The 22369-nt window shown below is 42.0% G+C and overlaps 1 protein-coding gene across 1 annotated transcript in view; it reads left to right on the forward strand.

Annotated features, from left to right (window-relative positions):
• The window catches only part of KDM4A (lysine demethylase 4A), a 31283-nt gene extending 25603 nt beyond the window's left edge, over positions 1-5680 (forward strand). Inside the window, exon 22 of the mRNA XM_020783231.3 lies at positions 2532-5680. Within this exon, the coding sequence (XP_020638890.3) occupies positions 2532-2672 (141 nt within the window). The 3' untranslated portion in view covers positions 2673-5680. The remainder of the gene's footprint in view (positions 1-2531) is intronic.
• Positions 5681-22369: the final 16689 nt, after the last annotated feature.

The following is a 22369-nucleotide window of genomic DNA, read 5'->3' on the forward strand; positions in this document are numbered from 1 at the left end:
TCAGTATTTATTGCAACATCAACTCCAACAGGGTTCACTCCTAAAAAGGGGTTCAAAGATTCTTGCAACATGTTACTCGGCTTCAACGGGGTCCATAAACCATTTATAAAAGGGTTGGTTGTCTCTGGGTTCCAAGGTCCTGTTAATAACGGCACAGTCCCCTGCCCTGGGTCCAGTTCTTCTTCCAGTGAGATCAACGGAATAGTCTCTTCGTCCCCGCTCCACTCACCCCAGGACGACCCGTCTCCTCCTTCAACTCCCCAGGGGCCGGGTAACCCCCTAGCTTCCTCAATTCGGCTATATGCCATTGCTTCTTTCGTTCTAGCTCTCGAGCAACCGCTTCCCTTTCTTCTCGGAGCTTTCTCCTCCACTCTTTGGCCTCGGTCTCACCCCAATACGAAGGGGGAGGCTTCAGCCCAAGTTGACGGCATTTCTCTGCCTCTTCATGAGGGACTCGGACCTGCTCCCACTTGTGGGTCCAACGATCCTCCATTCAGATCCACTCCCATCCCCCCGGTATCTCTGCCGGCTTCCCTCTTATATCTCCTGCCGCTGCCTCAATCTCCTCCCTCCTTCTTCCCGCCAAAGATTCCCCGGGTTCTGGGGTAAGGGTTAACCCTTTCATAGAGGCCTCCAAATCTTGCGTATCTACCCCCTTATTCAAGGTAAGGGGTTCGGCGACCTCTTGTTCCCAATCTGGGGTCTCCACGCCTTTCTCTTCCCAACGCGTTGGGGACGGAGGTGGGGATGTCTGCGTGTGTAGGGTTCTCTTCTCGAGCGACGGCACTCCCACTAAGGCCTCCACTTTGGGGGCCTCACACTAACCTGGATCAACAGCATACTTGTTCAGAAAACTATCTTCTTCAGAAAATTTTTAATGCATCATATAGGTAGTAAGTGTAGTAAATATTGATTTTTAAACAAGTGATCACTGTTGCGAATAATACTTAAAATGTAGAGTTGCCATGAAATGAGGTTTTGAGTTATTTGTATTGTTGTATTTGTATTGTTGTTGCTATGAAAACTATTTTTACTGCAGCGGCAGCGAACATCCTTAATTGATGGGTTGGTTTTTTACTCACTTCCAAAGGCAGAACTGATCAACCAGTCAGGAAATGTTAGGGGGACCAATCCTGGTTGAGCCAGTTTCAGTTTCTGTGTCCACTTTGCATAGGCTTACCTTGACCTAGAGCCAGAGCATGTCCAGACTAGCTGAGCCACACGAACTTGGACAACAAGTGGAGCTTCTCCAATACTACGTTTTAGTCCATTGGTTCTGAACCTTGGGTAATCTATGTGTTGGACTCCAACTCCCAAAAACCCTAGCCAGCACAGCTGTTGGTGAAAGCTTCTGGGAATTGCAGTCCAAGAACACCTGTTACCCAAGGTTGAGAACTGTAGGAAGTGTTGGAGTGCCAGCTGTGGGCCCCTTTGCCTCATGAAGAACAGTAAGGTGAGCCACGTTCCAGCCAGTGGGAACAGAAAGTTTTGATGTCTGTAACTCCCCCTGGTCTCTGAGACTTCTCTATGCCTTTCCACCTATACTCCTACTCGGTCATAATAAGTCTGGAACACAGGACAATAAATTTCATTGTGTCCTTCCAACCTTCCATTATGGGGAAAAAGGATTTTCTAAATCAACACTCTCTAGGTGACTGATAATGTCAGTCTATGCTCCATTAGAAGCACAATCACATCATCTGCATTTAGTAACCAGGGCCTCTCTGGAGGAACTTTGCAGGGTGGCCATTTGGGCGATGCACCTTTCCCTTTGTCAGGCATTTTCACATGGATTGCTTTGCCTCAGCTGAGGCAGCATTTGGGGAAGATTCCTTCAGCATGTGATGGACCTCTTCTAAGTCCAACTTGGATAGTTTTGTACCTGTGGGAAGTAGATGAACCTCTCCTCGGTCCCACCGTAGAGTATTAGGCTTAGGATTTACCAGTATCTTGGAGATGTCCTCCTCTGCTACAGAGAAAGGGATTGCGGTTACTCACCATGAAACATTCATTTAATGTAGCAGAAGGACATCCTCACCCTCACCAGCTGATCAGGGGGGCACCTATCAAATCTTTTTCTCTACTATTCTGTATTGTTTCTCTCTCTCTCTCTCTCTCTCTCTCATTATTATGATTTTTTGGCGGCTGGTGATGAAGACTGGTTCAGCCAGGTTTGGTCCCTCTCTTTTGAAAGAGCCTTAGTGCAGCCTGATTGGCTGATCAATTCTGCCTGTGGAAGCAAGTAAGGAGGGACAACCCATCCCTTGAGGATGTCCTCCTCCTGCTACATAAAATGAATGTTTCCTGGTGAGTACCAATGCTCTTTTCTCAAAGTAGTCCTAATGTTTTAAGAAGAAGGAAGTTGAACAGGTGTTTCAGGAGCTGTTCTCTGAAAATCATGAAATTGTTTACTTCTAACTTAGTTCAAATCTCAGTCTGCCACCTTTGCCCCTTATGGAAAGAACTGGGCCTTTTCTTAACAGGTGCCGTTCTTCAATCTAGTAATTTTCATTGTTTTTCTTCATTTTCAGTCTGTGGCCTCTGATATGCGTTTCACAGAGATCTTCACTGAGAAGGAGGTCAAGCAGGAAAGAAAAAGACAGAGGGTGATCAACTCGCGCTACCGTGAGGATTATATTGAGCCTGCACTGTACCGTGCCATTATGGAGTAGCGGCAGGATTGCAGTGGCCATCTCCAGGTGAATCCCAGCACTTCAGCACAGCAAAGGCCAAACAGATAGTCTTCGAATCCAGGTTTTTAAAATATGAGATGAACCCCAACTTGATTCTGCAGCACCTTGAAGATAGTTGTCAAATAATGAAACAGTATTGGCCGTACTGGAAAACTCAAACTTTAGAATATGGGAGTGCATCTCTGACTTCTTGAACCAGTTGTCTTACAACCAGCTTGATGGCTCCACCTTTGGCAATGAGTTTCTTTATGCATACAAACTCTTCTTTGCTGGAGGCAAATCTTTTTATTATCATCCCAGAGAGCAACTGAGACGGATGCAATGTTGTGGATGACACCCCCTCTTCTCCTGGATTAAATGTGTGGTTCTGGGACCGTTTCCTAACTCACCATGCCTGCACAAGCTGGCAGTGTTACTGGTGCTTGACAATGAATTCCTTTTTATATTTATAACTGTTTTTGTCACGAGCACACTTTTTTCAGTATCGCCTCTCTGAAATAGAGCGGAAGGGAGCTGAAGAAGGGAGAGTGAAACTGATTAGCTCTCTTTACTCCAAATTTCTTGAATCTTTGATTAAGCTTTTGTCCCTATTTTATATTCAGAGACTTATTTACTCATGCGTTTAATTGTAATAGTATGTGCCTATGTAATAGGAAACTGTTTGGAGCCATTTAGCACCGTGCATTCCCCAGGCAAGGAAATCTGGGGAAGCGCCTGTCATTAAGGCAATAAGGACTGCAGGGATCTCAGTGCCCTGTTCCTTTCAGGAAATCAACAAATGGGCCCAACCATATATTACAGCTACTTTGGAAAGTAGTCATAACTTCATCTCGCTGGCATTGGCTCCAGTCCAATTTAAGTATTCATAAATGATGTCAAAGGTCAGTATTACTGGGGGGTTTCCATTGAAGAGCCTTGGGCTAATTTTGCCCCAAACCATACTAGTAAGAATAGGAACAGGGCATATATGAATTTGATCTGATTTTATGTGGGGGGATTGGTGAGGAAAAGCCAAGAGGTATAATTTTGGGCAGGGCTTCCTTTCTATAAAGCTGTGAAGGAACATTTAATTCAGTGTGTTCCAGAACAAGTACAAAGCTCTTTCTGTAGTTACAACTGTGCCCTTGTAGTCTATGGTCATACACCCATATGTCATCTGACCTTTGAAGATCAATTTATCCTTGAATTCATTGGTTGCTCTAGCAAACAATGTATCTCTTTGGTTAGTTAATTTTTTTGGCTGCACATGGATGGTACATAGCAAATTTTTAGAGGTAGGAAACCTTGACATGCAAGACGCTGAGTACAGGGGATTAAGGGCACTGATTTTAGAGCAGCTGTGCGGTATAAATTGCACTTCATAAAATAACAGTTGATTGTTCCAACATTTGCCCAATTTGTTCTTCATTCTGCAGACACAAAATCTTCCTTTCCTTGCTCTTCTCCTTTTAATTAGTTGGACTCCTGGGTATACCCTCAGGCAGTGTAGACAGAAGGAAAGATGCAAACCGTGTTAATCAGTATTGTATATTAGTTAATAGAGTTTGAGCAGGTCTGTCTCTGTAAGAGTTCATCTTCTTCAGAAGCGCAATATATGTGCTATCAATTTTTGAAATACCATTTAGTGTTGAGTGGACACAAACACACAAATAACATGAAAATAATAATGGTAACTGCAAGTGATGCTTCATATTTTGGTGCCCCCTGTGGCAGTCCTGTGAGAGATGTTATCCCCCAATTTTTTAATGCTTTTGGAGGAATTTCCATTAATATTTTTTTCACTTTCTAAAGTGTTTTGTGCAACCGTACAAAATTAGTTAATAGTACAAAGTTATATACTTCAGGATATAATATATTCCCTCTGACAGTATTCCTCCAATTCCCCCGGGTATGTTCTTATTGATAAGCAGAGATACTCTAAGCCTGGAGGCTATTGCTGTTTCAGGTGGCATTTCCAGCATCCTGAGTCCAGAAAGATTGTTTGCTTGAACATCTTGCTCAGCAACATTCAGCTGTCCAATGTGATATACACTGAAATGCTTCTCTTGGCCTGTTCTTAAATGTGGCTTATTTTTGCCTTGGCCTCAGAAATGGGCTTTTTAAAAATTTATCCTGAAACAATCAAGAGCAAAAAATAAAATAAAATCATGACATTTATAGAATATCTCCTTTTGGCTATGTTCCACTATGTCTTTGAATTGAAAATTAAAGGCATATATCTCTGAATAAATATGTTTTTGAACAATAGCTGTGCTGTAGTTCAGGACATTTGTAAAGTTTTTTCTGAATACATATCAGAGGTTGGATACATCACTTAGTTTCTGGGGCTCTCTCTCCTTGTTCTGGCATACGAGGGAATGCCAGATCAAATTGCTACAGGTTACATGCAAATCTGAGAACTAAATAGTGTGCAAATAATATGCATACATACTGGATGGACCAACACACTTTGTGAGAAGTTTAAGGATCCTGTCCAAAACTTAACAGAAATATTTATCTCTCACTAATATCTTTTCTCTCTCTGGTCTTTGCTTTAATTCAGATCAGTGATCTGAATTAAAGCATTTTTTCATCTTGGCTCAGGCTAAGAAACCAGGAATGTAGCAAACCAAGTATCTGTCTCTCAGTTTTTTGATCAATTGTGAATTAATTTTTCATTAGAATGAATTGCAGAAATTCCCTCCTATTAATGTTTTGAGGAGTTAAACTCCAATTACTTTGTTTATTCTCCTACATTAAACACACATCTCTGAATTAAAATGCAGTGGGCTTAGTCAAAGAGCAGATTAAGCTGTATGAAAAATACATGATCTGCCATGACTCCCTCTAAAGTAGACTCCAGTAATTCCTGACCTGTTTGAAGTTGCACTGGTATGGAATGCCAATGTGAGAAGGATGCAAGATAGGCAGCTTTATGTATTGTTTTCAACCTCATCTAGTAATATAATTTGGACTAGACTTAGCTGATTAAATCTGAAACACTTTAACTTTGAAAGCCTCATGTCTTACATTACATTGCTTCAGTTTCTGTTTGCTCTGTCATTTTATTCATTTTGGTGTCAAGTTCCTAGTTACGTGGTGTTTTGGTTACTGTTTACTCAAAATAAAGGGTGTTCAGACTATCTGGTTCTCTGCCCTGCCATCTCACCACAGACTAAGTCAGACATCATTCCAGTGTTCTTCTTCGTAGCCTCTGTGAATGCACACAATTGAAGTTTCTAGAGCTTAAAGACGTGATTAGTAGGACGTTCCCCTGTGGAGTGCATGCTCAGCTCTCCAAAAGTCCCCTCAGTTCCTTTTTGCCGCTGCTTCAGTTGGACCTGTTTCAGAACGCTAGAGCAATTATTGAGATCTTTTACTGCCTGTTTACTGATTCTTCCGATCATTTCTTTCATTTTCTATTTTAATCATATCTTTGTTGGAGGTTCCCCTGTTAGTTACCCCTTTTCAATTTACCTCAGTCCTTTTTCTCTTTACCCGTGTTTTTTCTCTCCCTTTCCCCCCCAACCCGACGACTCCATCACTTCGTCAAAAAGACCTTTAGAAGTCCGCTTTGAAATCAAGCTCGACGTCCACATCGAAAGCTCCAGTTCGTCCTGATGGCTCATCTCGGAAAAAGGAGAATAAGACGAAAACTAAGAAACCTATGAGATTGACTCAAATAGATCCACCTCAACCAGGGGCCTCCATCACTAATCCTTGAGGAGTCATCTAGAGATGACTGGCTTGATTTTGGATAGAGATGACCCAACTTTAACATCAGCTCAGGCTGCAGCTTCCATCACCAACCTTTTGCCGAGTACTGGCCTATCTCCGGCTGATGTTTGTTCTGGTCTGGCCTCAGCCCATTCAAGCCCTAGATCATCAGGGCAGGCAATACCTACTCAGGTCTCTGGTTCGGAATCATCTCACCAGTCTCCCCGCAAGTGCTGGGCGAAGAGACGACACCTTTCTCCAGTCCAATATGCCCCTCCACGGAGGGAAATTTACTATTATCATGAACCATCTCGATACCCAACTCAAGAGGACTATGGGGATCAGTAGCATCACTACGACCCCTACTATCATGAAGACCGGAATGATCATGTCTATTATGACTAACCAAGAAGGGTGAGATATGCCTCTTCACCCCGATACTCGCCTTCCATATCACCTTCATCGCCACAACACCGTTCATCCACACCGTTCATCCACCGTTCATCCATTCACCATACATCGATCCCTACAAAATCAGCTCTCAAACTCACTCTCCCAGTACTGGATTTTCTAGTACAACCCAAACAAGCTAAGCACTCTTCCAGACACTCCCGACATCATACATCTCTCCAGGTCACCATGACCTACAAGGGACCCCCCCCTCCTCCTGACATCGAACAGTGCCCAGTATCAAGTGTACCTCCACTATCACAATTGTCTGCATCAGTAGCTAAACCACCATACCGATCACCGTCCTCACAATCCTCTTTCTACTCAAGATTCAACATCCGGTATGTCCCAAGAATCACCCACTAATTTACCAACTCCATCTTCTAATGTGGGCGAAAACCGTCCACCATCCCCATCAGAGGATTTCACATCTTATTTTCAGCTAGTCATGTGAATGACAAAGTCGTTACAACTGGATATCGAAGAACCGCCACCTCAAAAGAAAGATCTGGTCTTCGATGACCTCAATCAGGATAAGACACCACCCCTTAGCTTGAGTTTCATCCCGGCTATGCTCGATTTAGTAGAAGAATCATGGGACAAACCTCCCTCCTCACTTCAAATTTCGAGACGCATTGAAAATCACTACAAAACTCATGGCCCTGAAGCAGCTTTTCAATTATCAATTGACTACAGCTGAAACAAAACCCAACTAATTCAGAACCGAAAGAGAAGATAAAGTTAGTACAAAACCAGATAAATATATTGATCACTGAGGAAACTGCAAAGAAGCTTACATTTGCAAAGCAATTTTTTTAAAATGCAAACAAGCCGGGGAGATAGCATATAAATTAAGGAAAGAGAAGGAGAAAGCAATAATACGAGCATTGAAAGATGAAACAGGGACTACATATAGCCCAGAAATAGGGACTACATACATATAATCCAGATGACTAGCACTTGGCCAACTAAGTCAAATTCTTTGGACTTGGAAAAAGATGATCCAACAGATTTAGCAAAAAACACCAGTCTGGGTATCAGCTGTAGAGGCCTTTACACAACCTAATCTCATGACGGAAGCGAAGCTTCTAAAATATCAAGATTTATTTAAAAAGGATTGTGAATTAAGGTCTAAAGAAGAGTTAGAGACACAAAACATACAGACTGGTGGTCAAGAGCACAAGTGGAATCTAGGTATAGAAAAGATAAAATAGAGGGTTTTTACCCAGAACAAACAATATTTGACAAACTTCTGCTAGGCTCAAAAGTAATTAAGAAAATGTATGATTATTTGTTAGAAATTAAAATGCAAGACGAGATGATCAAAGAATGTATGATTAGCTGGGCACAAAACATAGGACAAAATATAGATTTTGATCAATGGTTGCAAATATGGCAAAATAATATAAAGCTCACAAAATCTGTTAATTTCAAGGAGAATATTTACAAGGTATTTTATAGGTGGCATATGACTCCGGAAAAATTGTCAAAGATTTATAGATGTGTCAAATATTTGTTGGAAGTGTGATGCACACGAGGGAAGCTTTTACCATATGTGGTGGACTTGCAGCCATTCCAATGGCTTTCAATGGAGAAAACAAAAAATCACCAAAAATTAAGGACGCCTCAGAACAACACCAAATTAAGTTTGCATACATTTCAGGAGGTGGGCTAACGATTGCAAGCATTTAAAATACTTTTCAAACAGTTTAAGGCACTTTTACAGGAGCGAAAAGGGACATCGGAAAGAGCTTCAAAAGCAGGGAAACGGAGATCAAAGAGCCCTTTCCGATGTCCCTTTTCGCTCCTGTAAAAGTGCCTTAAACTGTTTGAAACCTGTTTTAAATGCTTGGCATCGATAGTCCAGCTTGTGAAACGTATGCAAACTTAATTTGGTGTTGTTCTGAGGCGTCCTTAATTTTTGGTGATTTTTTGTTTTCTCCATTGAAAGCCATTGGGCAGTCCATCCAATGGCTTTCAATGGAGAAAACAAAAAATCACCAAAAATTAATGAAGACTCAGAACAACACCAAATTAAGTTTGCATAGGTTTCAGGAGGTGGGCTAACGATAGCAAGCATTTAAAACACTTTTCAAACAGTTTAAGGCACTTTTACAGGAGCGAAAAGGGACATCGTTCTGCGAAAAGTCCCCATAGGAAACATCATTGTGTGAGGCGGCAAATTTTTCAGGAAAAGCCATCGTTGTGTGAATTTATCGTTGTATGAGGCACTCGCTGTGCGAGGCACCACTGTATATATATAGTCACTGCAGCCAGAATTCTTTATGCCAAGAATTGGAAGAAACCGGTGACACCGAAACAAGAGGAACGTATTGAGAAGATACGGGAAGCGGCAGAAGTGGATATCTTATCAGAAGTGTTGAAAGACTGTCCAATACAAAAGGCAACTGAACGATGGGATTTATTATATAAATGGCTTGAGTCACCAGATATTACTTAAATAACATAGATTTAAACTACGATGTGAATGTAAGTTAAAACCTGGAGGGCAATCAAATAGTAGAAAAGCGGAAAGTCGAGCTGATATTGAATTATCTATAGATTGGATGTCAGTATATTTTGTGTTTCTCCTCCCCCTTTTTTTCCTCTCATATCCCCCTTTACCCTCTGTACCCCTTACCTTATCCCAAGTTATTAATTTAAAAAAAAAAAGATAGAAGACCTTCCATAGAAGGCCTTTTCAATACTAAAACAGCTGAAGTAATGGATAATCTTCATACACTCCGTAAGACTGCACGGTCATATTTCACCCAACAACCTTATCAACAACCTTACCAGTATCAGTGCCATCAATTCCGACAACAGCCTTTCTTTCGCCAGCAGTTTCAACTTTATCAACAACCATATCGACCGTACAAACCAAAAGCTTCTGCTGGATCCTATCCTACATCTACAACACCTCCTTTTTGACCTCAACAGCAGCAACCACGCTGGCAGCCCTTTTGATGCCCTCAAAAGAGGGGTAAGCAATATCCATAGACCCCTTCTATCTATATTCCAAACTAGACTTCATCCATTCATCAGTGCTTGGCTTCGAATCACTAATGATCAGTGGGTTCTTTCTATTATCCAAAATGGTTATTTCATTGAATTCAAACGTACCCCACCCTCTGGCACCACTAAGACTTCCCCATACTAATTTGTTCTCCGTGAAGAAGTTTCCCTTCTTCTACAAAAACAAGCCATACTCACAGTCCTTTCCTCAACCCTGCATGATGGATTTTACTCCAGATATTTTACAGTCCCCCCAAAGGATGGAGGACTCTGTCCTATTCTCGACCTTAGAAACCTTAATAAATTCATTTGACCTAGACGCTTCAGAATGCTTAGCCTCGACACTATCATCCCTCTCCTTTCACAGCGAGACTGGTTTGTCTTCATCAACCTCCACAATGTACTTTTACATCTCTATCCATCCACATAATCACAAATTTCTACGATTCCAATTCAACGATGTCTCATGCCAGTTCTGCTCTCTACCATTTGGACTTTCCATGGCACCAAGAACCTTTCCAAATGCATGGCACCAGTCGCTGCATAACTCTGACTTCAAGGTATTACCATATTCCTGTACATAGATGACTGGTTAATAGTTGCTCCTTCTTATCACAATGCTGTCAGAGCTACCCAACTCACACTCGATACTCTCCAAGATCTCGGACTCAAGGTAAACTCTGCCAAGACCCATCTCGAAACTTTTCAGACTGCCACCTATATCGGGGCGTTTTTCGACTCCCTACAAGCCAGAGCCTTTCTCCCACGAGAATCACCAAATTAAAGCAAGCCATTTGACCGTTCTGACCCCTAGCTTCGGTATCAGCTTATCAAGCCCAGCACCTTCTCGGTCTTATGTCTTCTACGACGGCCGTTATCCAGCGTGCAAGGCTCAAAATGAGATCCCGACAATCGTGGTACCTATCCCTAGTCGATTCCATTACAGACCACCCATCCAAATGTCTCACAGTGACATCAGAATTTGCCAGTCAGCTCACATGGTGGACGTTTCTTCTTCACTTGCTTGTGGGCGAACCCTTTCAGCCTCTACAACTTTCGATACAGGTCACCACTGATGCCAGCCTGTCAGGATGGGGAGTTCACTGTCAACACCACAGGATACATGATCTATGGACGAAACAACAATTATTGCACATTAACCATCTCGAACTCTTAGCAATTATTAAGGCCTTTCACACCTTCTTACCTCTCATTGCAGGGCGAGCAGTACAGCTAGCCATAGACAACACCACAGTGCTGTACTATATAAACAAGCAAGAAGGTACCCACTCCTTGTTGCTCCTGTATCTGGCGATCGAACTTTGGGAATGGTGCTACCTACATCACATTTTCCCAGTAGTGGTGCACATCGCCACAGAGGACAACCTTCTTGCAGACCATCTCAGTTGCCTTACCACAAGGACACACAAATGGGCATTGAACGACAGAGTTTTCAACCTTCTCTGTCATCAATGGTGTGTTTCATCCATCAATCTCTTTGCTTCCAAGACCAACACCAAGTGTCAATGGTATTGCTCCCGAGCCGGTATCAACAGGAACTCACTTGGAGATGCCTTTATGATAGACTGGGTCAGAGACCTACTCTACTTATTTCCTCTGATTCCACTCATACAACAAACCATCATTTTACTTCGTCAGTTCCACTAGAATCCCATCCTCCTTGCTCCATGGTGGCCATGTAAAACCGTGATTCACCCACCCGAGATTGATATCGTCTGACGTGCTCCATCTCCCGTTGATTCCTGACCTTCTGACCTGGGACAATGGGATGATTTACCACCCCAACATAGACTCTCTGGACCTGACAGCATGGAGGATATTCCCGATATAAACAATGTTCTAGATCGAGCCCAAAAGCCATTGACCCAACAATTATACCAAGGCAAATGGAAAGCATTCCTTTCTTTCACCAATTCTCAGAACTTACCTATGTAGCAGGCCACTCTCAAGCCTCTAATAACTCAGGCCTCCAAGAGTGCTCACTACCTTTCACCAAAACTGCTGCCACCAACCTATCCTTAAAATCAAAAGGACAAGTGTTTCTTTCAAACAAATACAAATGTTTATTGATTACACAAAAATAAAAGGAGTAAATCACATGTATAAAATCAAGTTGTCAATCACTGTTTATAAGACACTAGCTCACACAGACTTTTTCCCTCACTGACAGGCTCTTTCTCACTCTCTATCAATCTCTCTAATCACTCATCTTCCAAAACTGATCTGATCCCCTCTCACACATCACACACCTTATATAACCCAGCTCCTCCCACCTTTCATTGGCTGAGGTTCCCCTGCCCAGCTGTGACGGACAGGTGAGAGCAGAGCTGAATGCCACAACCTACAACACCAATTTCTCTGAAGACTTTACTTACCTTTATCCTTCATCTCTTTAATCTCGGACTATCCCACTCTACCCTCAAGGTGTATATTTCTGCTATTATAGCCCATCAACCACCTCAGTTTGATTCAGGTAGGTTTTTCTCTCACCCAACATTGAAAAAATTCTTGAAGGGACTTGATAATATTTATCCCCCACATCAGCATCTGCTCCCTCAATGGCCTTTGCAACTTGTCCTCAATGCACTTAACCAATCACCTTTCGAACCAATGGCTACTACTAATTTCAAATTACTTTCCTTGAAAACATCATTCCTTGTAGCAATAACATTTACTAAATGTGCTAGCGAGCTTGCAGCCCTCAGATCAGACCCACCTTTCCTTCAGTTCCACCCTGATAAGGTGACCCTTTATTATGATGTATCATTTTTACCCAAAATTGTCTCTGAATTCCATCTCAATCAACTGTTGCTTCTACCAACTCTATTTCCGTCTCCTTCTATGCCTCTCGAGTGCATGCTCCACATGCTTGATGTAAGATGCTCTTTGGCCTTCTACATTGATAGAACTAAATCATTCAGAAAGTTTCCAAGGCTCTTCTCATGCTTTCATGGCCCTCATAAGGGCGCCCCTGCTTCACCTCAAACTATCTCTCATTGGATTGTCCAAATTATCTCATTGGCATATCAGTTCACGGGCAAAACACCACCTGAACATTTAACAGCTCATTCCACCAGAGCTCTGTCAACTTCTACTGCCTTCCAGCATGGAATAGAACTTCCTGACATCTGCCATGCAGCTACATGGTCTAACCCATTGACCTTTGTGAGACACTACTGTCTTGATATCCGGGTGAAGAATGATGCTGCTTTTGGCAGAGCGATCTTGACATCCTTTCTACTGTGACGTTACACCATCCAGTAAGTGAACTTGTCGGTCACCCAATTGTGTGCATTCACAGAGGCCACGAAGAAGAAAGAGAGGTTACCTACCTGTAACCATGGTTCTTCTAGTGGTCCTCTGTGAATCCACAAATCCCACCCATCCTCCCCTCTGTCCGTCACGTTGTCCTTGATATAGGCCTTGGACAGTGGCAGACTCTTACAGGAACTGAGGGGACCTTTGGAAGGTGGAGAACGTGCTCCATGGGGGAACGCCCTACTAATTACATGTCTTTAAGCTTTAGAAACTTCTGAGACATTCTGCGCAGTTGCAGAACAACCCAATTGTGTGGATTCACAGAGGACCACTAGAAGAACCATGGTTACAGGTAGGTAACTTCTCTTTTTGTTTGTGGAATATGAGCAATGCAATGTGAATAGGTAAAAGTGGCACTTGCATATGCCTTCTAGAAATTCACCTGCCATGGCACCACATCTCCTTTGTGAAAAACTGATCAGTACATGGGTACAGTGGGGTCTCTACTTAAGAACGTCTCTACTTAAGAACAATCCAACTTAAGAACAGCTCCATTTGCTAAATTTTGTTTCTACTTGAGAACAGAAATCCAAGATAAGAACAGGAAAAAAAACCTTTCCTGCTCTTTTTTTAAGGTCATCTTAGGTTAAAAAAAAATTCTCCCCCTAGTGGTAGAGTACGTATTAACCAGCTTTGCATTAGTTCCTATGGGAACTAATGCTTCAATGTACGAACGCACCTCTACATAACAAAAAAAACCCTATCCAGAACGGATTAATTGGTTTTCAGTCCATTCCTATGGGAAATTTTGCTTCAACTTAAGAACGTTTCAACTTAAGAACACCATTCCAAAATGGATTAAGTTCTTAAGTAGAGGTTCCACTGTAGTTTCTATGGACGGAAAAGAGCAGATACGGATTAAATGGTTTTCAATGCATTCCTATGGGAAATGCAGATTCAACATAAGAACTTTTCAACTTGAGAACCACCTTCCAATACGGATTAAGTTCTTAAGTAGAGACCCCACTGTATTTGGTACCTTTTGTTGATCTCCCTGTGAACAGTGAGTGGGAAGACGGGGGGGGGGGTAGGAAGTAGCAAAAATCCGCCTTTTTGTCCTATGTCTCTCCTTTGGGACAGAATGCAGCACAGCAAACTCCAGATTCAACCAAAGGGTGGATGGTAGCATTACAGTGGTGCCCCGCTTGATGATTACCCCGTTAGACAACGAAATCGCTTTACGATGACTTTTTGCAATGTTTGTATGGGGTTTTTTTGCTTGACGACGATCAGTTCCCTGCTTTGGGAACCGATTTTTCGCTTAATGACGATTTAAAAACAGCTGATCGACGGCTCTCAAAATGGCTCCCCGCTGTTTTGCTGACCTCATTCCGCAAGACAGGGAGTGGAATATGGCCGCCCTATGGAGGATCTTCGCAGCATGATCAGGTATTTCCCCCATTGGAACACATTGACCGGTTTTCAATGCATTTCAATGGTTTTTTTGTTTTTTGCTTGACGACGATTTTGCTGTACAGCGATTTTGCTGGAACACATTATCGTCATCAAGCGGAGCACCACTGTAGTAGGTCTGCTCATGCAATTGGAGGATCTGAGCCTGACTTGTATTAGAATGAGACTTTTCAAAATGGGGCAACTTTTATTTTGAACAATGTCATTTCCAGATTCACCTGTCATCAGTACAAGTGGTGTAGCAACTAAATGTCAAGGGTCTGCTGCAGTTGGAACAATGCCCTTCTGTTTGCACACCTTAAAAGTGTGCATAAGTACAGTTGCTTGGTGCTTTTCTCTCTTGGCTTGAGAAAAGGAGGTCCTTTTTACCACAATGGGTAGGAGAGCATAACTATAAATAAATAGTTGAATAGATACAATATAGAACAAACTAATTTAACTATTTAAATGAAATCTGTGGCATGCAAAATCAAGCCGCTTGGAGTATTATGTAGCACCACCTAAACTCCCTCCAGCCCTGACTTTTAGTAGCAGGCCTAAATGTTCCCAACTATATGGCAGGAAAACAGGCAAATCAGAATAAGATTTTAAAAGAAACTAAAATATTATATCTACCTAATCCAACAATGTGAAGACATTGGTCTTATAGGTCCGGATGGGTAGGTTCAGCAGAGCCTTCTCCTAGATCCCAAATGGGGGGACCTTGGAGAGGCTCAGTAGGAAGGTTGGTTGGGAGAAATATGGGTTAGGAAGAGGGAAAGTCCTCCTCCCTTGAAAAGAAATCAGAAGCCAAGATTTTAGGGAAAAGGTAGAGAGGAGAAAGCCTCTTTTTTCAGCATGCAGCAGCTTTTTGCTCAATTGACGCCCCTAAAGTTTCCTGCTTTCTTTACATTCTTCCCCGGTTGCTAACCACAAGATGGTTTTCATTAGTGGATAACATTCTGGAAACAGTTCTTCCAGGACGTAACACAATCACTGTGCAGTTTTTTCAGGGTAGCACAAGTAGGTTTGCTTGTACAATTGCTTATGTGCACTATATGAAATCAACAGGATTCTGGTCTATGTATGATTTGTCCATATATTGGAAAATCCAGACCCTGGACCCAATAATCAGTCTTGGAAGGGGGCCTGAGTAGTTTTTCTGTGGATTTGCTGCTGCTTTTTATAAGTGGAAGGTGTATCCATGAGGTGACTGTAGACAGTTCTACTTGTCTTTCTTCCTCTGTTTTCTATCTGCCTGTGTCAGTTATTTTTGGCAACAGAAAAGTAACCTGATGGTGAAGAAGAAAATAAACAGGGAGGGTATCAGGTGGTTAAGGTTTTCTTGCTGCAACTACATTTATGTAGAGATGGTCATCTTAAGCAACACTTGCTTGTTTTGAGCTGTTGTTACCTCATGTGTAGATCAGATTAAATTGAATGGCCTGTGGTAATATTTGAAACAGCTGGTGGACCAATATCTTACTAAGTCTGGATAATTTTACAGCATTTCTATTTCATTCCATCTTTTGTTGTCATATGAAAATTCCCTTTTCACGTGTTGAAGGTCATGGCAGAAAATCCAAATGCTGACTGGCCCAGGGAGAAAAACTATTTAGGTGTGGTGAAAGCTCAGTTACTTTTAAGGCCTGTTCCCAATGAATCTCTACTCTTCAAGATGGCTGTGTTTCCCACAGGCTTTTCCTGTCCCTCAGTCATTGTCAAAATTATTGTTCAAATAAGAAACAAATATGCATTTTCTGGAGAAATTAAATATTTGGGAAAAGAAGAAGAATATTGCTTTGTTTCTGGGACCTCGACCTCTGTGTCCCGATGCAATTGAGAGCTAGCTTCCTGTTCTGGAGAGCCCATCTCCATATCTATGTCTGTTTCTTACCCAGAACACACTTTTCTAGCCAAAGATTGGTAGTGTTGTATTCCATTTTTGCATACTAAAATATTTCATACACTTTTACAGTGGATCTGTGTTCTGCTTTCTGCCCTAGTTCATGCCACATATACCCAAGGGCAGCCTGAGGCAGTGAGCAAGCACTGCTGAAGCTGATGGGATGTGAGTATAAATGGTCTAAGCATCCTACGTTGCTTGGGACTATGCCTGGTCTGCAGCTTCCTCTTCTGCTACTTGAAGCAAACAAGAACAACAGGCAGGAAGCATAGGAGCTCTTGCTATGTAAAAGGAGGATCAACTTGCCACGTGTCCAGAGTATACACATGCAGTTGGGCTTCTCTAGTCTACTGGTGTGTGAGGCCCAGGCAGGGCTAGCAAGAGACTAGCACAGTAGCTCTTCTGTATTTCGGCTAGGGAAGTGGGAGGAAAGCCAACAGGAACTGCTAGAAAGGTACAAGGGAAGCTCAGGACTGGTAAAGACAGGAGGTTAAAAAAAAAATCAGTTCAGCTTCAGTGATTCCAGGCTGAGATTGTTTCTGAACCTCCACTGATTTCATTTTCTTTGAGGGCAGATAATGGTGGTCTGAACATAGTTTCAGAAAGACCCAATTCTTTCAAGTCTCTCTTTTCAAAACTCTACTTCTTGGATACTCTCCAGATGACCTAAAAGAGAAATGCACACAATGAAATTACTAACCAATTTGCAATGTGAGCAAATAGAATGAGTTTCAAATCCATTTCCTTCATTGCTGAGAAAAGCTGGGGAAACAGTTACTGGATATGAGGAGTGGACTGTGAGAAGTGCAGCACAAGGAGCTGAAGTTATACTACTTTGGGCACTGGTGAGTCTCAAAGGCAGTATCTTGTAGGTAACCTAATACTGTATAGTGGTCCTCAAACTCTCGCTCGCCAAATGTTTCAACTTCCAGAAGCCTCAGCCAACTTAGCCAATAGCCAAGAAGTTTGGAAGTTAGACATTCAAAACATCTGGATGAGCAAAGGTTCAGAACCACTGGCCTACAATACTGTTGTCTGATCAGACTAAAGTTTTAGGAAATGCCATTTCTCCATTTTGCACAGCCTGTCTTTTGTTTTAATCTCTGTGGTCTGTTGATACTTCTTTATTTGCTTTCTGTCTGCTATGATGTCTGTTGTTTGCCTTTTAATTTTAAATTGAAATACCCAAGTGCCTATTTAAAAAAAGTAAAAATAATACTTGCAATTAAGGAAAGTGCATACTCAGGATTTGTGGGTGGATGAAATTTAGCTAGAAACTGCCTCCCTGCCAGCCCACTGAGACCTTATGATGCTAAATATTTCTAAGCAAAATGTGTTGACTTTTCCTTGTTTGGTTGCTCTTGCTTAAAAATACAGGGGCCATGCAGGATAAGGTAGGGGGCATACTTCCTGCATGAATTTTGGCAATTAACACTATGTGTTGATATTTAGTTGCTAGATCTTGGTTTAGCTTCAGGCAGCTTGACCCTAGCAATTTTCAAACTAGAGTTAAAATTATAAAATTAAACTATATGTGACTTCCCATATAGTGTAGCAGCTTGATGGCTTATATAAGCCATTTGTTGTACTTCGTGTGGCCTCCATGCATTCCTGGGATTTCAGCACTAGATTATAATGATGACTCATAGTGCTGGTTTCTGTGATTGCACAGAAACTCTCTCATGCTGATTGTCTTGAAGACAGGGACCTAGCAGAGTTTGCCCTACAGAATTCTTTCTTGCTTGAGCTGATGTAACAGCCTCTTGCCCCCACATTAGGAAAACCACTGTCTCGACCCCAGAACAGGATGGACGGTGTCCTACATATGTGTCATTGTGCATCGTAGAAAGCTTCCATCTTCATTTACTTAAGAGATTATATGCCTCCCTCCAGCATCCTCAGACTTCTTAGTTTGTATACTTTTAAGGCTGTCAGGCAAGAGAAGAGAGAGAGAAACTGAATCTGTCTCTGTATGTTTAGAGCACCTTTTGTCATTTGTTCCAGGTTAAGCAGTGGGAATCCCTTCAGCTCTGTGAGCTGCTGAGAGGGTCAGTCTTGATCAGCACCCAGGAATTCCAGGTTTTTGACCCTGGCCATTGACTATGTGGGTTCTGTGTGACCCATTTTATCCATATTACAATTATGTACAATACTATCCTGTTATTATTAATATTATGTGCTAGAGAAAATGGCTCACAATCCTATAGAATTTCATGGCTGTCTTAGAATTTGAACCCGAGTCTCTTTATTTCTAGTTTTATGCCTTATCACTGCATCATACTAAGTGTCCTGTTAATCAGCCTTATGGAAATGTTGTGGTTCTCAAAACTATTTAACTTATTTACAGAGATGGCGGAAGTTTTTTGGACTACAATGGCCACTTTCTTGGAGTTGTAGACTTCCACTTCTACAGCGAGGAAACAAATTACCTAAAGCTAATTAGGCTGTAAATACTTTGCAACTTGCCAACTATCTTTAGTTACCTGCCCTGACTCTCCTCAATGAGCTGGAAGGTAACCCAGTGCTTAGCTTACTTACAAGCTGTTCCCTCTGGTTTATCAAGGTCATCTTTTCCTCCTCAAAAAAGGCAACTTAGCAATTAGTGCTACAGATACTCCAGGCCCTTTACCAGAGCTCTTCTCCATAGCAAAGGAGGGGTAGCAGAATGAGCACACACAAGAAGAAAGGGATTGGGTTAATTTAATGTCTACATAACTTGATTGTCTGGAGGAAAAAAGTCTTGGTTTGACATACTGAATGCTGCTCCTCCCACTCTGTGGGGGAAGCCATTCCCCAACAATTATTCTTAGGTGCCTCCAAGGATACACAAAGACCATGAGATGTTTATAAATAAATAAATAAAAAACATTTTTATCAAGTTTCTTGACTGACGCTTGATAGTAAACTATCCTTCATATTAAATTTGTTCTTGCTATTTCTTAAGTAAACTAAATTTATAATTTATAAATTTAATTATCGTTTAAGTAACTCTTTGTGACAAGAAAAGCAATTTATGGCTATATTTAACTTAAAATAACGTTACTGTGTTTTTAGTCAATCTACGAGGGGGTGCTGATAAGTATTGAGCCTTACCCAGAAAAAAAATGAGCTAGGACGCTATAAATTGCAGGGTGTATTGGCCAATTTGTCTACATTCAGTGGTTCAAAAATCAACTACCTAAGATTTTAACTTTCATTTTCCTGTCCAAAGTGAACATGGCAGCACCTCCAGAAAAGTTCAATGTGGAAGAGCATAGGACCATAATCAAGTTCCTGTTTCTCCAAGGGAAAGGTGCAAAGCCGATGCATGATGAAATGTCACAAACTATGGGTGACAGTGGCCCTTCATATGCAACAGTTAAATGTTGGGTTGTCAATTTTAAAACTGGTCATTTCAGTGTTGAAAGTGAGAAACCCAGTGGAAGGCCTGTTTCTGTCTCTGTGCCTGCAAATGTTAAAGCCATCCATGACATGATCAGCCAAATATATCAGCCAGAAGTATTGCTATATATCTGAGAATATCACGTGAGAGAGTTGGTGCCTTTATCACTCGGAAATGAGAAAGCTGGCAGCAAATGGATCCCCAGACTTTTGACAACTGAACAGAAGAGGAAATGTGTGGAGTCATCGGTGGCTGTTTTGGAACATTTTGCAAGAAATGAGTCATATTTCCTGGGCAAACTGGTAACTGGTGATGAGACATGGATCTACTGTTATGATCCTGAGACAAAAGAACAGTCTAAGGAATGGAGGCACAGTGGTTCCCCCAGGCCAAAGAAGTTCCAAGTGCAAAGGTCGGTGCAGAAGCAAATGGCAACAGTTTTTTGGGATAAGAAGGGAGTTCTGCTGGTGGACTACCTCCAACAGGGTTCATCCATCAATGCAAAATATTACTGTGCTTTATTGATGAAGTAGAGGCAAAACAGCAAGGAAAAACATTGGGGAATGCTCTCCAAAGGTGTCATCCTGTTGCACGACAATGCCTCGTCATACACTGCAGATGAAACAATGGCAAAACTGACGTCCTTAGGCTTTCAAGTGATGCCCCATTCACCCTATTCTCCTGACCTGGCTCCTTCTGACTATTATCTGTTCCCCAAACTCAAAAAACACCTAAAGGGACAATGATTTGGGAGTGTTCTGGAGGCAACTAATGCCGCAAATGAGTGGTTACATCAGCAGTCGGAAGAATTTTATTTGCAGGGACTTAAGAAGCTGCAGGGCAGATGTCGCAAGTGCATTTACTTCCTGGGGGAATATGTAGAATAGTGTGGCAGTTACAGTTTCCTAGCTCATTTTTTTCTGGGAAAGGCTCAATAGTTATCAGCAACCCCTCGTAATTTGTAGAAAGTGTTGTCCTTATTCTTTATTGGAAATCGCTTGTTGACTTTTTCTTTCTTTCTGAAAACAGTGTGTGTGAGGTAAACAGGAGGTGGGAAAACCTGAACAGTTACCAAAAATGGGATGAAGTACTAAGTTATTAAGGAACTGCAGCTATGTACCAAGAAGTCTTATATCATAATAAATAGGCTTATTTATAATTAACAGTATTATTTTTTTAATTTATTCAATTATTTAAAATATTTCTATCATGCCTTTCTCCCTAAAAGGACCCAAGGTGGCTTACATAATTAAAACCAGTATTTAAAAGCTAAAAACAGTAACTATACATATACTAAAAAAATAATTAAACAAGTATTATATTAAAATGATAAATAAAATCAGCATTAAAAGAACAGAGCACAACAATCCATTTAAAACCCCTCTCAGACCACCAGTCATTAAGGAAAAGCCTTCCTGAAGAGAAAGGTCTTTGCCTGCCTGCGGAAGGAAAGCAAAGATGGGGCCACCATAGCTTTCCATGGGAGGGAGTTCCAGAGTCTTGGAGCAGCAAGAGACAAGTCTTTCTCCCATGTCCCCACCAAGCACATCTGTGTGGGTGGTGGGACCAAAAGACAAGCTCCCCTGATGATCTTAATTCCCAGACAGGCTCATAGATTGAGATGCGGTCTTTCAGATCAGGGGTCCCCAACCCCTGGTCCGCAGCCTGGTACCGGGCTGTGGAGACAGCTCTCATGCCTACCCCTGTGCACAGGTGACCCGCCCATCCCCACCCACCCATGAGTGCCCCCAGCCACCCACACATGCATACATGTGCCCCTGCCCACTCCACAAGCGTTGCTCCTGACCACCCAGAGTTTAGAAAAGGTTGGGGACCACTGTTTTAGATAGCTTGGATGCAAGCTGTTTAGGGCTTTATAGGTTAAAACCAGCACTTTGAATTGTGCCCAGAAAGAGACTAGCAGCCAGTGGAGTTGCCGTAACATGAGTTATATGTTCCCTATAACCAGCCCCTGTTAACAATCTGGCTGTGGCATTTTGTATCCTTTGGAGTTTTCAAACAATTTCCAAAGTCAGTCCCATATAGGGTGTATTACAGTAATCCAACTGAGATGTAACTAGGGCATGTGTCACCGTGGCCAGATAGACCTCTCAAGAAATAGGCACAGCTGGCAAACTAGTTTTAACTGTGTAAAGGCACTCCTGGCCACCGCTGAAACCTGGGCATTCAGGCTCAGATATAACTTCAAGAATACCCCCAAGCTGCATGCCCATGTTTTCAGAGGGAGTGTAACCCCATCCAGCACAGGCTGCGACCCTATTCCTTGATCTGGATTTCAACTGACCAGAAGCACCTCTGTCTTGTCAGGATTAATTTTCAGTTTAATTGCCCTCATCCAGTCCATTACTGACACTGGACACTGATTTAGAACCAAAACAACATCCTTGGATTTAGATGGAAAGGAGATATAGAGTTGGGTGTCATCAGCATACTGGTGACACTGACCTCGAAAACTCTGGACAACCTCTCCCAGCA

Source organism: Pogona vitticeps, chromosome 4 (genome assembly GCF_051106095.1).
Source record: "Pogona vitticeps strain Pit_001003342236 chromosome 4, PviZW2.1, whole genome shotgun sequence".
Classification (NCBI taxonomy): Eukaryota; Metazoa; Chordata; class Lepidosauria; order Squamata; family Agamidae; genus Pogona; species Pogona vitticeps.